The sequence below is a fragment of the Eutrigla gurnardus genome (assembly GCF_963514095.1).
Source record: "Eutrigla gurnardus genome assembly, chromosome: 1".
NCBI classification, from domain to species: domain Eukaryota; kingdom Metazoa; phylum Chordata; class Actinopteri; order Perciformes; family Triglidae; genus Eutrigla; species Eutrigla gurnardus.
In genome coordinates, this window is record NC_139915.1 from 18,690,075 (window position 1) to 18,707,617 (window position 17,543).

The following is a 17,543-nucleotide window of genomic DNA, read 5'->3' on the forward strand; positions in this document are numbered from 1 at the left end:
CACTACATAAGACTTCTAGACCACTAAGATCTTCTGAGACCAATCTGTTAGTGATTCCCAGAGTAAAGAACAATCACGGGAGAGCATCATTTAGTCACTATGCAACAAATGGCTGGAATAAACTTCCTGAAGATGTAAGACTTGCCCCAACTCTGACCACTTTTAAAACTAGACTGAAAACTGTTATGTTCACCATAGCTTTCTGCTAAATCTTTTAATGTCTGCACTGTTTTTAATTATTGCAAATATGTTTTTATTCTCATATTTTATTTTATTATTATTATTTTCTTTTAATTCTTCTATTTTTTTCTTCTCACTTTGTTTTATGATGTGAAGCACTTTGAGTCTGCCTTGTGTATGAAATGTGCTATACAAATAAAGTTGCCTTGCCTTGCCTTGCCTTAACTCAATGAGCTGCAGCTCAAAGCTCGATTGAGTGATGCGTGGAATCCGTTGGCATTGAAAACTTGATTTATATACACATGCCGTCCCACCCCCTTTACTGCTTGTACGTGGGGCACTAAAAAAGTTGCAGTCAGGAGGTTCAGAAGAAGCAGGATTAGTAGATGAAAACATGGCGAAGGATGCGGCCGCTGGATCCCTGTCATCTCTCATGCTTTCAATATCTTTGAATGTCCACTGAACTTAAATACTGTTTGGCAAGCCAAATAATCTGAGCAGCATCTCGCACACACTGAAAGTTGTTATGCACTCGTGTCCATCACCTTCTAGTGCCTTTCTTTATGTATGTTTGGTTAATTTGAGGAAAGGGCAAAAATCATGAATCTTATCCTCAAATTCTAAGTGTAAAAAGCCAAAGACATTGTCTTAGTGTTTTCTACAAAGATTTTGAACTGTACATTAAACTATTTAATGCTCAACCAACAAAAACTGTAACAACATGCATAGCCTCTGATCTATGCTTGTCATTTTACAATTCTGTCTATTTATGTTATCTTGAGACGAACCTGGCAGCTGGTATGTGATGAGGACTCGAGGCCTCCATCTCTAAATGGGGATCCTCCACTGGAGCTACTGGAGTCTCCATTGTAACCCTCCTCACTGGTCACATCCTGGGGCCAGCAGTACCGACGTGGAGCAACACGGCTTCTGCAGCTGGACTACAAACACAGATACAGCTGTATTCAAGATTTAAGTTCTAGACCAACACATAATAAATTAACTAACATTGTCAAAAGATTGAAAGGAAGTACTGCCAGATTGTTCTGCAATGATATCTACCTCCAGCCAGCAAGCTATGGCGTGAACTTTATATCGTTTGTTCCTCGAGAGGCGATAGTGAGTCACTGTAACGTCCAGTGTGTCCTCAGTTCAGAGGACAAAGAAGCCCAGAGGGCTTGTCAAAAACATACAGTGCTTTTCTGCCACTTTGATTTAATCAAAGGAACTATCAAAGCATACATAGAGCATACAGCCCTGGTCAGTGTCACAGTAACCACACAGATAAACTATAAGCCGAAACGATACCTAACGATTATAGGATAGCATTCTTATGGGCCGATCACACCAAGACCTATGGTATAGCACGGCTGGCGTGCACTTTTGTGGTTTTTAGACACCCATAAAAGTTAAAATCTTCTCAACTTTTCAGCACCAGGCATCGAGATGCACTGCTCATCAATGTCCCACTTGGCCAAGGCAACCAATTAAATGAAGTAAGAGGCGGACTTTCCTGTTTTCCTCATTTCCTTCAGACAATTACATTTATTTAATTAGTATGAACAATATCTTTTTATGGTCTTTTTTTCTCTTCTCAGAGAGCAAAGCTAAATCAAGAGCCCAAGAGCTAGAATCCACATCTGATCACCTGGTTGATCCAACACCCGATTACACAGGCTCCCAAACACAGGGGCTTACCCTGTTGCAACAGGTCTCTGTGTGATCTGGGCCTTCTTCTGACCGGCTCTCAGCAATTTGGTTGAATGTTGTGTACTGTTGACCTGCTATTAATTTATCATCTTTATATATATTTAAATGCTGACACTACATTTAGATTGGAGCCAGTAGTAGAGGTAAATTACGGCCCCCATTTGTTTGGAGTCAAAGTTTACACATTGTACCTTTTCAACCGTGTGAAGCAGGAAAACAGTATCTAAAACTGTATTCAATTGAAATAACTCTGAATGTTGTGATGGATAGATGGATGGATGGATGGATGGATGGATGGATGGATGGATGGTCGATGTATGGATGATTGGATTAATAGATTGATGGATTTATGGATGGATGGATGTATAGTTGGATGGATGTATGTATAGATGGATGGATAATGGGTGGATGGATGAAAGGATTGTATAGATGTATAGATAGATCAATTGGTGATTGATGGATGGATGTATAGATGTATGTTTGGATAAATGGATGATGGGTTAAGGATGGGTATGGTACCTTGCCCATGAATTCCAGATCCAGGCCCTTCTGACTGGACAGTTCGGGAGCAGCAGAGTTGTATGGGACGTTATAATCTTCATCAGGATACAGGGGGACTGACAGTCTGTTGTCAGACCAGGTGTCCCTCATAGACTGAACAACAGGAATGGGACAAGATGAGACACACTACCACACTCTCAACAGAGGACATTACTTCTCTGATCTTAGGAACACAGAAGCTGTATTTTGAACCTTGCGTGCAGGTTTTACCCCCCTCCATGTTGTTACCTTGGGTGTGTCCAGGCTGTGGACGCGGGCTGACAGGTTATGGTGTGTATTGTGCAAGTTGTGTATGGCCAGGCAGTGGTTGTGGTGATGGCTGTTGGTGTTGTCGCTGCAGGAGCGGGTCATGGTCTTCTGTCCTCGTCGAACTATCAATGAACTGAAACTCCTCTCCAGACAACGTTCACATCTCTGCCGGCTATGAGAGCAAGACTCCAGTCTACGCATCCCTGGGTTCAAAACATGACAACATTATAATCTAATGAAATGAAAACTACAGATGGGGAAAATGTGGGGATTGATGATGATGAATGTGGCAGTTTTTTTTGTTTAATTTCTCATTATGACTATGTTGATTTCACAATATAACATCTATGTTATAATGAATGAATCTGAATTTACAGCACAAAGTCCAACATTGAGCCTGAATAGGAATATGTGAGTGTAGAAAATGAATATATATTTCACCATCAATACTCCACTGGCTCTTGTCCTTTCTCAGTTTGCTGTTATCCACCGCCTGAGCGATGGCATCATTCAGCTGCTGCTCTGACACCTGAGACACAGAAGAAGGGAAGGTTTAAGTCAGGGGGAGGAAAGGATCAGTAATTGACGAGACACTCTCTGATTGGTAATCTGATCCAATATTGGACCTTTAAAGAGAGGAAACGGGTTGTTGTGACTCAATCATACTGCCGAAACACTGACCACAATGTGAACTATGTGAATGTCCATGTTTCTGCTTGAATGAAATTTGTTAAAACACTGTTTTTAAAAATGAACATATATATTTGCATATGTGTATGTCATGTTGACATAAACTTATTGTGGGCTGTATTGTATATAAGAGAATGATGGGAGAGGGAAGGAAAGGCACAACAGAACAGGTAAGCTGACAGCAACCACAATATTTGTTTACCTGTCGTCCCAAAGTAAAGTTTTGTAAAAATGTCTTAATATTTTCTTGATGTGTTTATTTTTCTGACTAATATTGAGTGAAGACATTGTGGAAAAAAGGGAAGTAGAAATGAAGAGCTGTGAAAGGCAGCAGAGAGCTTATTCAGGAACTTCACTGCCCTGAACTCATCTTCTCAGGCAGACGACATCATTTACCAAAATAAATGTATTTGTATTACAGCATAATTTTGAATTGAATACTTTTGGGACAAGCATGAGTTTGTCAATAGAATATAGTCAATAGATGGGCAACCCTGCAGCTATATACAGTTTTTCTGCACTTGTAAATATGGTTGTGGCCAACAATGCCATAAGACTATGTGAAATACAAGCAGCAGTCATAGCAGATCAGGCCAAATTTCAAAATATCAATAATGTAATTTATCAACAATACCCAGAGGGTATTCCACCAAACTCGCTAATTAAGGCGGCGCTTACCTAGTTAAGCCTGGTTAGAACTAACGCCAACTTCCACTTGCGGCTAAACCCATTCCATTAACGCATTTCAGCCGCGCCTTGTTGAGGCTAATTCAAGCCAGGTTAACGTTGTCGTGTGTTACGCGCGTTCACGGGATATGAAGCCAGCCCAGAATCGTGAATGTCGAATCATCGAGAAAATGGCAGAAAAGACCAGGGCAAAAATTAATGATGGAACTGTACAAGGAGTACAAACCCATCATAACCAAAAAAGGGAATACTGTAGTGATAAATAAAAACCGCGAGGCTGCTTGGGCAAGAATTGCAGAGTGATTAAATATGGAAGTACCGTTAAGAGTAACATGTTCTAATATAATACTGACAACGATTTCTCAAATGTGAGGATAGTGTAGAGGCAATGTGCTGGCTTTACACGTGGCCGGCCAGGGTTCAATTCCCGACTATGGAACTTTGTGAAACTTCTTTCTTTGTCCGGAACACTCTCTCTCTCTCTCTCTCTCTCTCTCTCTCTCTTTTTAGATAGGCCTAGTAAATGCATCTACATTGACCAACTCATTTATCTCAACAATTCAATGAACCTATTAATGAACTCACCTGAAAGGAATTCATGTGGCTGACAATTGCATGCAGCAATGCCTTTGTCATTGGGATCTATAACATGCTATTAATAATAACATCTTTCACTTCCGGTTATGGCGTCTACCTGAGCAGCAGCGGGTTTCTGAGCTCCGGTCCCGTGTGCTCTTTTTGCACTTCCATTTTGCCAAATCGACCCTCAACTAACCCAGTCTGTTCTACAAAAGCTTCGTGTTAATATTCTAAACAAAAATGCCAAGAAAGAAACAACTTAACCAGACTAAAACGGCAACGGATGGCGACGAAGACGACGACGCTAGCATGGACCGCGCCTCGGTGGACGACGAGGTGGATTTGGAAGATGCTAATGCGGCTCACCTAGACCACGGCGCTAACATTTTAGCTGCCATTCGTTTAATGAGAGCTGACTTTTCTACTCAACTGCGTGAAGTCGTCTCGTCTAACCAAGAGATAAAAGAAGCAATTGGTGCTTTTTCTGAGAGGCTAACCACGGCAGAGTCCCGCATTAGCAAAGCTGAAGACGACATCTCTGGGCTAACTGGCAAGGGAAAGTCCCTTCAAAAGAAAGTTCAAGAGCTTACATTAAAACTAGACGACCTCGAAAACAGACACCGAAGATCCAACCTACGGCTGATCGGCTTGCCCGAGAAAACTGAAGGAGGAGACGCGGTCGCATTCCTTCAAACCTGGCTGCCTGAAGTCCTCTAACCTGACACGTTTCCGAGTCCAGTTGTTATTGAACGTGCCCACCGGCTGCCCGGCCGACATGACCCGAGTGGACCCCCGCGCACTCTCATCATGAAGTTCCTTAACTATCAAGAGAAAGTCCGGGTAATGAGAGCAGCTCGTAAAAAAGGAAAAGTTATGTATCGGGAGCACCAGATCATGTTCTTTCCAGACTTGTCTGTGGAGGTACAGAAACAACGCCGTCAATACAACGATGTCAAGCTGAAACTCCGGGAGCTGCACCTGGACTTCGGGCTCTTATTTCCCGCAAAGATGAAGATCTTTCATAAAGGCAGTCGACACCAGTTCAACACACCAGAAGAAGTTGAAGCATTCATACAACGGATCCGTCAGCAACAAGAGGGGTAAATAACTGTCAACATTATGACAAAACAGAATATTAAACACATTACGTCTTATGAGTGACAGTGAGGAACATTGCCACAGTGTTTAAGTGTTGTTTATCCTGTATAACGTTACAGGTGATTATGTTTGGTTGCTTACACTTGTGCATTTATCATGAGGGTGATGGAAAACATGATTATTGTTCACTGGGATCGGAGCGCTTGACCTATACAGTTTAGGTAGTACGCTTTCTGTTGTTTTATTTTTTTTATTTTGTATTTTTTCTCTCTTGCTCCTTTTGAAGGATCAGTGAGCTTAGCCGGGTCGCTTCAAGTGGGGAGGGTTTCTGTGTACGAGATCACAGGGGGCGGGAAGGGTTCAGAGTTCTGTGTTGTAATGAGTGTTTTAATGTTCTTTACTTGGAATGTTGGTGGGTTTTTTTTAGTAATGGCAAAACGGTATCATCAGGGCCATGTCATAATCACAGTATTAATACATTAATAGGATTTTAGATCTTCAGATAATTTCCTGGAATGTCAGAGGCCTAAGAAAATTAGTTAAAGTAAAGCAAGTTATGAATCGGATCAAACAATATAATCCCAAAATAGTTTTCTTACAAGAAACACATTTGCTCTCTAATGAAACAGGTCGCTTAAAGAAAAGATGGCCAGGTCAAGTAGTCACATGCTCTTTTTCATCATATGCCAGAGGAATTGCAGTACTTGTCCATAAGTCTGTTCCTCTTCGTATTCATAAGACGATTCTGGATCCAGCTGGCAGATATATTATTATACAAGCTTCATTAATAAACCAAGACTTAATTCTTGTGAACTTATACGGTCCTAATAATGACGACCCGAACTTTTATAATAATTTATTTTTGCAAATTTACTCTCTTCGGGGTGTCATAATAATCGGGGGTGATTTTAACTGCGCCCTTGACCCAAAACTTGACCGCTCTTCAGGCATAGATCTAACACATGCAAGAAGCAGGAAGATAATTCACCAATTTATGCAGGAGCTCATATTTGGAGGGTTAAAAACCCGACAAAGAAAGAGTACTCTTGTCATTCAACCACACATAATTCATACAGTCGTATAGATTACTTTCTCGTGTCCAATTTGCTTGCTCTAGATGTCAATGATTGTGAATATAAGAGTATTCTCATTTCCGATCATGCTTTACTTCTGCTTAACTACTCAGCTACAACTGCTGTCAAAGGAAAAAGACACTAAGGCCACAGTGGTTACAAAATCCCAAATTCCTCGACTATGTTGGGCAAAATATTGATGACTATTTTGAGTTAAATACAACAGAAACATCTGCCTCAGTAAGATGGGAGGCTTTCAAAGCTTTTATTAGAGGTCAAATGATGGGATATACAAGAAATAAATCGAATAAACAATATCTAGAGATATTGGAGTTGGAAAGAGATATAAAGGAACTTGAAGTGGAAGTAACCGAAAACTTTAGTAGAGAAAAACAACAGAAATTAGCCATCCAAAAAGCGAAGTACAATAAGTTATCCACCAATAAAGCCCTGGCAGGATTAATTAGACTGAAGCAGACCTATTATGATCAGGGAGAGAAGGCAGGGAAATTACTTGCTTGGCGCCTAAAAACAGAACAAAATGCAAGAACTATTACAGAGATTGTCACTGCCAATGGAGATAAAACATCAGACCCTCAAACAATTAATACATTATTTGAATCATATTATACACAGTTGTACTCATCGGAATGTTTAGTGACTAATGAATCATTTCAAGATTTTTTTGATCAGTTAACGCTCCCCTCACTTAGTGAGGATGCTAAAGCTGATTTAGATTCCCCTATCACTTCAGCTGAAATATCTGAAGCAATTGACAAAATGAAAGGGGGAAAGGCTCCCGGCCCAGATGGGCTACCTATGGACATCTATAAAATCTTTAAGAACAAGTTATTATCCCCACTGTTAGATATGTTTGTAGAAAGCTTCAATTCCGGCAAATTCCCACCATCCATGTGTAATGCACTTATAATTCTAATACTGAAGCCTGGAAAACCAGCAACAAAATGTGATTCTTATCGGCCGATTTCATTGATTAATTCTGATGCTAAAATAATTGCCAAAGTACTGGCACGAAGGCTTGAGAAGTACCTGCCTTTTCTCTCTGATCCGGACCAAAATGGATTTGTTAGGGGACGGCAAGCTTTCCACTCCGTCCGTAGGGTTCTCAATATTGTTCATGCAAAGACAGAACATCCAGATACAGCAGTGCTCTCGTTAGACGCAGAAAAAGCGTTCGATTGAGTTGAGCATCAATATCTCCACAAAGTACTCGAACGTTTTGGCTTTGGTCATTACTTCTCCAATTGGATTAAAGTCCTATATAACAACTCGGTAGCATCTGTATTAACGAATGATATTATATCCAATCCTTTTACTCTTTCTAGAGGCACACGCCAAGGTTGTCCTCTTTCACCCCTTTTGTTTGTGTTGGCAATTGAGCCCTTGGCTATTGCCATTAGGAGTAATCAAAATATTACAGGCATTAAAATAAATGAGATTGATAACAAAATAGGCTTATTCGCAGATGATATTGTAATTTTTTTATCTCATTTAGAACAGTCACTACATCTCATGTTTAATATCATTAGCTCTTTTAGTAAGCTATCCGGTTATAAAATTAATGAATCCAAATCTGCTATACTTTTCCTTAAGCATTCAGAAAGAATAAAACCCCCTGTTCAAACTCCATTCAAGGTGGTTAGGGATAGCTTTACATATCTTGGTATTAGAATCACTCCTAAAATTGAAGATTTAGTAGAGACAAATTATAATCCAGTGATAGAGTCAGTCTCTGATTCTATTAATAGATGGTCATTACTACCAATTTCCATGATAGGGCGAATCAGTATACTCAAAATGAGTGTTCTTCCGAAATTCCTTTACCTCTTTCATTCCATTCCTCTTAGTCCTCCTATTAATTTTTTTTCAAGGATGAAAAGCATGTTTTGTAATTTCATTTGGAACAACAGACGGGCTAGACTTCGCTTATCTTTGCTTTATCTCCCCTACGATAGAGGAGGCTTGAAACTCCCAAACCTCCAATGGTATTATTGGGCTGCCCAACTCACTACTGCCTCTTGCTGGTTCTCGCAAAAAACGCCACAGTCTTGGATGAGTATGGAAAGAAATATGTCATCCCCCCTACCACTCAATTCATACCTATACTCAGCTAAATTAAAAGAATTAAAAGCGTTAACACTTAACCCCTTTGTTAAAAACACAATTCTAGTATGGTATGAGGTTCATAAGCATAAAGGTGAGATACCTGTAATATCTCAATTTACACCAATCTGGGGCAATAGAGATTTTAAACCTGGCCAAAAAGATATGGGCTTCAAAATTTGGGCAAACAAAGGTCTTAGTAAAATTGCAGATTTATTTGACAACAACACTCTCTTGTCGTTTGTCGATCTGAAACAAAAATATGGCATCCAACCAAGCCATTTCTTCAAATACCTGCAGATAAGAAGCTATATATTTAAGTTACAGAAGTCTTTATCTCTACCTACACTTAGCCCTATAGAAGAAATAGCAACAAATCAACATCCTAAGAAGGGTTTGACTTCAAGCTTCTATGCATCAATCATGGAAGGTTCAAAGGTTTCCTCAGATAGGAAAAGATTGGCATGGTGTGAGGATTTAAATTCAGTAATCTCCACCGAGGACTGGCAAAAGATTTGCTTAAAATCTCAAATACAAACAATAAATACCCATTTTAAACTACTTCAGTACAAGTGGATAATGAGAATATATGTAACACCAACTCAACTAAATAAATTCAACCCCAATAACCCTGACACGTGCTACAAGTGTGGTAGAGTGGGCACACTATACCATTGCCTATGGGACTGCCCATTGATTCAGGCCTTTTGGAGTGAGGTGATGAATATGATTTTGCAGGTTACAGGTATAAAACTAATATTAGACCCCAAACTTTGTATTCTTGGTATTTTTCCGATAAATCTTAACCTTAACAAGGCAAACAAATCTATGATTATTTTTTGCATGTTACAAGCCAAATACACTATAGCCAAGTCATGGAAATCCACTACTAAACCAAGTATCAGTGTCTGGCTTGCAGGACTATCAGACTCGCTGGCACTGGAAAAACTCACCTTCACGTTAAAGGGTAAATATCTAATCTTTGACAGTATGTGGAGATCTTTTATGGTGTTCTTGGAGGGGAGGAAAGCATTGGAGGCTTGTTCCCCCTGTATGTAAGCCATCAACAAACGTAATTACCATGTATTTATTATACGTCTGTTTGTTTGTTTTTGTTTTCCGCTCCTTTTATTTCTATTTGAAATGCTTTTCCCCAAGTGAGATGATGGATTATTTATATTTTGGAATTTGTAAATAACACATGCTACTGCCCTGTGATGTTTGTACCATTTAAGATGAGCCATACTGTGACAGTTCTGTTCTGCACCTGTATTTTACTTGTTGTTGTGTGAATATTTATTCTGAAAAAATTAATAAACACACTTGTTTAAAAAAAAAATAATAACATCTTTATGCCTATCATGATTTTGCAAGTTATATTTGGGTTCTGGGGAAATTGTATGACATATTTATCATAGTTAAGGTAAAATGTTGGTCTAATTCTCTGATCTAAAGACAATTATACAGGCAAAAAAAAGCCAAAAAAACACATGAGATGTGAACCTGGGATGCCCACGTTCGGGGGCAGGTGCATCACCACTCACCCAACTGGGGGCTTTAGATAATGATATGGCCAGTCGGTGTCAAACAAAATAAACGATTTATTCATATTTTTTTAATTGCAAGCATGTATTCTTAGATGCTTGATGAAAATATAGTCTGTTTGTACTTCATTTATGTAATTTTGGTAATTTTTGGTCTTTCACGTGACAAAATCACGAGGACTAGGCTTGGCGGAACCTTCTGCTGGTACAGCTGTTTCCGACAGACGGCCTTCTCTGAAACCCCCGCTAAAGTAAGCCTGATGGTTAGCCTGCCCCGGGGCAGGCTAGTTTGGTCGGATAAATTCCCATGGTTACTTAGTGGAGAGTGCCTCAAGTCACGTTGATGGAACGCAACTCTCGCTAAAGGTAGCGAGGCTTATCGAAATTAGCCCGGCTTTGCGCTTAGCGAGTTTGATGGAATACCCCTCAGGTACTCAAAAGGAACCATATAGCAATGAAACAACTCTACACTGTACCTTTCGTAAGGAATGCTGATAATGTAAACGAGGCTAGATGTCAGTATGTGCAAGTAAGGACCTTTTTAAAGTACTGTACTTTACTGTCTTTTGAAGCCATTACAACGAATTTTAATATTTTTTTTCAGTTTACTGTATTTTGTCTGTATACTGTAATTTTTTTCGATGTATGTATTTAGAGAATCATGGAGCTTGAAGCTGAGGCTGGACACAAGTCCATCTTCATTGATGAGGCAGGCTTCAATCTCCAAAAAGTCAGGAGGCGTGGGAGGAATGTGATTTAGCTTTAAGGGCGACTATTACAGTGCCAGGCCAGAGGGGTGCAAACATATCAATGTGTACTGCAATCTCCAGCCAAGGTGCCCTTTGCAACTTACCTTTGGTTGGCCCATACAACACAGAGCGCCTTATGGGATTTATGAATGAACTGCATGGGAGGCTAATCCTGCCAGGTCATTTTACGAAAATAGTTCACCGAAATATGTTTCTGACAACTTTTTATACGAGAAACAATCTATGCAGTTGCTGAAGCTGTCTTTATTTTAGATCGACAACATTCAGTTTAAAAGATTTTCGCGAGTGTTGGCGAGGCGGCAAGTCCAGCCGGGCGCCTCTGATTAGCATAAAGTAGACTCGACTTCAACTTTATGCAAATGAGGAGCGGCCAACTCGGCACACCGTCTCTCGAAATTCACCAGAATCCATTGCACGGCTTTTCACATAGACAATGAATGGGAAGTGTGAAAACAACGCTGCCTGTAGACACGTACCTTGACTTCTTACCCGGAGACGTCTCGTAACAACAACAACAACAACGGCCTTCGTGCTCTTGAACGTGCTGCATCAGATATTCTACTCCTCTGTACGACGGCGTATTAGGGCCACTGTCTGAAAAACCAGGAGCCGAGAGAGGGGGCAATATTCTGAGAAAAAAAGTTGCAGAATTGCTACTTTTTTACGATGCTAACAAACAACCAGCACATATTCTAATTAATCCATCACAGCGTGTGACAACACCTCGTTAAGGTCCTTAGGGTGGCGGCTGTTGATGCTTATTTTTGGTTTTATTTATACAGGCCAAATTGTCATCTTATGGATATTTATTGATCGGGTGGTCGGGTCAGGTTAGTGGCAAGTAGCCGTAGCTTTCACGTGTTGCAATAGCAACGGCAAACATCCAGTCAAGCTCCGTCTCTTCTTCTGCATTTTTAGTGTATTTTTTTAGCAGAAACAGCACCACATAAGGGTCTGGAATATGTACTACATTGTGCCGAGTCGCTTTCAGTGGATTCAGAGCTCCGCCTCCTGGCTACTGTTTACATCTTAGATTACGCAGTTCAGGCTGTTGCAACTAGCACAGGAGAGAGACTGTATGACACTAGTTAATACAACCTGAGACATGCACACACAAAAAAAAGAATTGCCTTCTGCATTTTTTTTTTTTTTTCTGTCCCCTCCATTGCCCCGAACTCGTACCGAACTGTGATGTCTGAACCGAGGTACGTACCGAACCGTGACTTCAGTGTACCATTACACCCCTAGTGTAGACCTAAGAGCTAACTGTTTAGAAAAAGTCACTTCAGAGTTGACAGAAGCTGTAAAGCAATCGAGAAAAACTGTAAAAATAAAAAATAAAAACCAATCCCACATGAAATAAGATAAAATAAGGAAAACAAGCACAAATAAATAAATAAGGGAGGTTTGGTTCATGGATGCTTTGAGAGTCAGACACATATTAATCATTGAAAAAAGTATATATAAAAAACATAACGTGTAATTTTTACAGGCACATCTTTCAAGAGTTGAATTGGAGCCTCTGAAGATATCCAGTCCTCTTTGAATTAAGTCAGTTAGATCATGTGATCTGAAGTGATTTGTCATTTATGAAGTATTTTATAGTGATACTTTCCATGGTCCTCTGATGTCTAACTGATTTTTTTTTACTGTTATAGTAAACTCATTTAACTCACTTCTTCAAACCCATTCATACAGACTGGCTTTTAATCTGATGTCCTTTTACTGCTGCCTTCATTTTGTAATTTTATTTACTTTTGCACTTATTGCATTTTCATATCTTAGTTTTGTTTGTCTTTCTGTTGTTATATTGTCTTTTGCTTTGTCTGTGAAAGCACTTTGTAAACTCTGTTTTTAAAGCTATATAAAATGTATCATTATATTATTGGACTTGTTTCACGGTCACATTGCCAGCATTGTTTCTGGGTATTCTTGGTATTTTAATAATCTAAGGAGGACTCAACCAACACGTCAGTCTTTTAAAGATGCACACATAATCACTCCATAAAACTCAAAGGTGCAGTTAGGCAGCCCAGGCTCTGGCCTGGAAGCCCATAAATCTGCCTCGGTTGAGGTAAATGAGGTGAAGGCATTGCCTACTTCGGGGTTGGGGTGTCGGCTGATGATGATGTGGACTGGACCCGGCGTACACTGGCTCAGTACTGTGTAGACGTCATTCAGCGCCATGTTATAAACCACAGTGTCGTCGATCTCCATGATCTCATCACCACACCTGGAGGGCAGAGGTCAGGAGGGAAAGGTGTTGATAGAAAGAAAAACAATAACATTGATGTTTCTCCAAGAACTGCTGCAAACCAAGAGCAATAAAAATGTTTAAATGCATGCTGGAAATATGAAATTTACAACCGTGGAAAATTCATGGTGAATACATGTGTATTGATTACAGTTTTTCTCAGTCGCTTTGGTACATTTCTCAAATCATCCTAAACATTTGCAAAACAATAAGTGCATTTCTCAAAACAATTCGTACAAATAGCAAAACACCATGGATTACCTGCAAAAGCCAGTCTCTTGCTCAAAATCCATATATATATATATATATATATATATATATATACTGTATATATGCCAGTTGATGGTTCATGAGATGCACCTTCAGAAAACTGGTTGATCATGGGTTGATCTAATACTTCACACATTTCCCTTCTTTAGAGAAAGTCAATATTCACCTGGGAGCAATTTACCAATTCAGGGCAGATTAAAAAAAAATCCAATGGAAATGTATACTACACAACATTTTGTCTGAAGAAAGGAAGGAAGCTGCTTTGTATCTTGTTGGCAAGTTTTTCTGTGAGTAGAGCTATTTGTAATATTTAGTTTTGTCAAGATACCTTGTTGTTTAAATTCTTGTGAAGCTGTTCATACTGAGTGGGCAATTACCTAGTTTCGGCCATCTCAGCTGTAGTCAATAAACTTGATTGGAGGGGGGGGCTGAACCTGCATGAGGTAAGCCAAGCACTTAAGAGCTTGTCACTACAACGTCAGGACAGTCGAACGAAGACTGTTGAACAAAGACAAGGGAGTCGCTCTGTATTGTAGAAGAAAAACTCTCCAGGTCCAATTCTGTGGCTGGTTCAAATGAGGTTTAATCACTGACAGTGGAGAAAAGAAATTCACAGTGTATCCATGAAGATCCATTCTCCCGAATGGCCTGGCCAAGGTGGATTTATACAGAACATTCAGGAGAACAAAAGGGAAGGCGCCATGAGTGGATTTGCATTGAATCAACACATGTCTCTCTGCAGAGGAAGAGACTTCTGTGGATGTCTACAAGGTGTGACTGTTATTGGGACAGCTAGACAATGTCACTACAGGGGTCACCCTTCGGGCCTTGATCAATGTATGTGGGACAAATGTTACAGAGACAGTTCAGGAAGAGGGAAAGATCAAAGAGTCTTTTCATCAAGACGGCAAGGGTTAAACACAATAAAAAACAGCTCAGCAGGACATTTGATGTTCCGAGAGAAAGGAATATTATATGAGATACAAATAAGAATTGTAAGGAAACACATTTTCTTCTAGAGTCAATCGAGGAAGTCAAAACAACTCAACCACCACCCATCGCAGCCATGTGTCCTATCCCAGTCAGGACATCAAACCGGAGAATATTTCACCAGAGACTGGTCGAGGCTGTAACCCATCCAATCTCTGTTACCCACCATACTCCACCGGTACGAAACTTGAAGAACTAGGGGGGCTATGGAACTGTCAGTCTGCAGTCAAGAAGGCGGACAGTATTTCAACGTATGCCTCCCTGCAGACTCTCCACTTCCTGGCCCTTACAGAGACCTGGATCACCCCAGAAAACACTGCCACTCCAGCTGTCCTCTCAACTGCCTACTAGTTTACACACTCCCCAAGACGAACAGGTCGAGGAGGAGGAACTGGACTCCTTATCTCACCCAGGTGGTCCTACCAGGTCCTTCCCCTGGACCACCTAACCCGATCTGCATTTGAATTCCACATCGTCTCTATCACCCTTCCTTTCAAGCCAACATCATAGTGATCTATCGCCTACCCGGTGCTCTCCGTCTGACTTTTTAGATGAGATGGATGCCCTCGTCCATCCTGATGTCCTCACTCTCCTCTTCTTTGGATGCTCTCTGTCCCCTCACCTCATGACCAGCGCGATCATCTCCCTCCCCTCCCTGGCTGTCCGAATCTCTGCGAACCAACAGATTGGTGTTGCGAGTGGCAGAGAGAAAATGGAAGATATCAGGCCAGGATGATGACTTTGCTCACTACCACAACCTCCTTTCTGACTTCACCTCAAATTTATCAGCAGCTAAATCTGCCTTCTACTAGGGTTGTGAACGATAAACCGATGCGACCGGATATTCGGTTCAACAAGTGAGAGATACGGCTGCATCGGTAGCAGCCTCCTCAATCTATACGAACTATCAATGAATTCCTAGATGAATCGGTTATAGAGTCATAGATCGGGTATTGCAAGACTTTGAAGCGGTTGGCGGCATTACACCAGCATCTCTAAAACAATGCGAGAGCTGAAGCTGCCTGCGAAACGCCGTAGCTGCCTAGCTGTTATGAGTGATAAACAAGGGACAACACGGAACATGGAGGAGGTGGAGAGGCGGGCGCAGCACAGGTAGGCGGCTGCGACACTGCCGTGTGACCGCAGGCACTCCACGACCGCACGTGAGAGATGGATGGCTTTGAATGTCAATCGCTTGTGTCTCAACTTGCGCCACAAGAGGCGGCTGCAGCACAGTTAGCGTCCATGACACTGTCCTGTGACCCATCCGATTTAGCAAGACGTATTATTGGTACATGTCTAAAAATAAATACATTGACATGTGATTTTGTTGTTTGTTTGTTTTTGCCAGTGCCATACAGCCACAATGCTTGGGGATATGTGGTATTTTACATATTTGAAAAGAAATGATTGTACTGTCACTTTCATAGAATTGGCTTCTTTATTTTATAAAATATCTACAGCAAATATTAACCGTAGAATCAAATTGTATCGTTCTTACACTGTATGGAATCGATTCGAATCTAAATCGGTCTGTAATAAAAGGATATCGTTTTTGAATCGAATCATAACCTGTGTATCTGGATGCATATCAAATCGTTTATCACAGACAGATGTGCAACCAACTCTTCCGCATCCAACCCCAGGAAACTCTTCTCCATGTTCTCCTCCCTCCTCACCCCTCCTCACCCTCACCCTCCTCCCTCCCTCACTGCTGATGACTTAAGTTGCAAAGACATCAGCTTCTCATTCACTCCTATACCCTCCCAGAAACCATCTCCCCCAACTCTCACCTCTGATGGCCTTACTAGCTTCAGCCATCCACCACCTGCTCCCTTGACCCGATTCCCTTCTCTCTTCTCCAAGACATCCCACACGACATCTTGCCATTCCTCAACACCCTGATCAACTCCTCCCTCACCTCAGGTCTCATTCCAATGGCGTTCAAGTCAGCTACAGTGAAGCCACTCCTAAAAAAAAACCCACCCTAGACGATGCTGACATCCAAAACTACAGACCTGTATCTCTTCTTTCATTCCTCTCTAAAACCCTGGAATGCTCCGCTTACAACCAACTGTCATCCTATCTCTCACAGAACAACCTACTTGACCCTAATCAATAAGGATTCAGGATTGCTCACTCCACTGAGACGGCCCTCCTCACAGTGACTGAGTCCCTGCGAGATGCCAGAGCCTCATCCCACTCCTCCATTCTCATTCTCCTCAACCTATCTGCTGCATTTGACACAGCCAACCACCAAATCCTCTTCTCCACCATGGCTGAACTTGGCATCAGTGACTCTGCTCCAACCTGGTTCACATCATACCTGACAAATCGCACCTTTCATGTCACATGGATTGGCTCTATGTCCAAACCCTGTTCTCTGGAAACGTTTGTCCCTCAAGGCCCAGTACTAGGACTGCTTTCTGTTCTCACTATACACCGGATCACTAGGATCTAGGGCTGGGCGATATGACCTCAAATCAATATCACGATATATTGAGGAACTCACCTCAATAACGATAAATGATTGATAAGTAACCCCCCCCCCCCCCCCCTCCGCGGCTAAAAAAATGCCACTTTAAAGGACTGTAAAACTACACTGTAGTTAAGATTTATATTATTTATTTGGTAGTATAAAATAACAAAGTATTAAAAATACAGTCTCTATAAACAAATTCAAAATATGGAGTTGCATCCCTTGTAAACAAAATACATTTCACATTTGCCACTGGAAAAGTAAACAATGACTTGTGCAAAGGCA

At 41.0% G+C, this 17,543-nt stretch overlaps 1 protein-coding gene across 5 annotated transcripts in view; it reads right to left on the reverse strand.

Annotated features, from left to right (window-relative positions):
- The window catches only part of il16 (interleukin 16), an 85,105-nt gene that overhangs the window by 17,933 nt on the left and 49,629 nt on the right, over positions 1–17,543 (reverse strand). For all 5 annotated transcript variants that reach the window (XM_084006560.1, XM_084006561.1, XM_084006559.1 and 2 more), the window contains 5 exons: positions 13,366–13,498; positions 3,142–3,229; positions 2,680–2,903; positions 2,410–2,544; positions 969–1,121 (listed from right to left, as the gene is read on the reverse strand). In XM_084006560.1, coding sequence (XP_083862686.1) covers positions 969–1,121; positions 2,410–2,544; positions 2,680–2,903; positions 3,142–3,229; positions 13,366–13,498 — 733 coding nt within the window. The remainder of the gene's footprint in view (positions 1–968; positions 1,122–2,409; positions 2,545–2,679; positions 2,904–3,141; positions 3,230–13,365; positions 13,499–17,543) is intronic.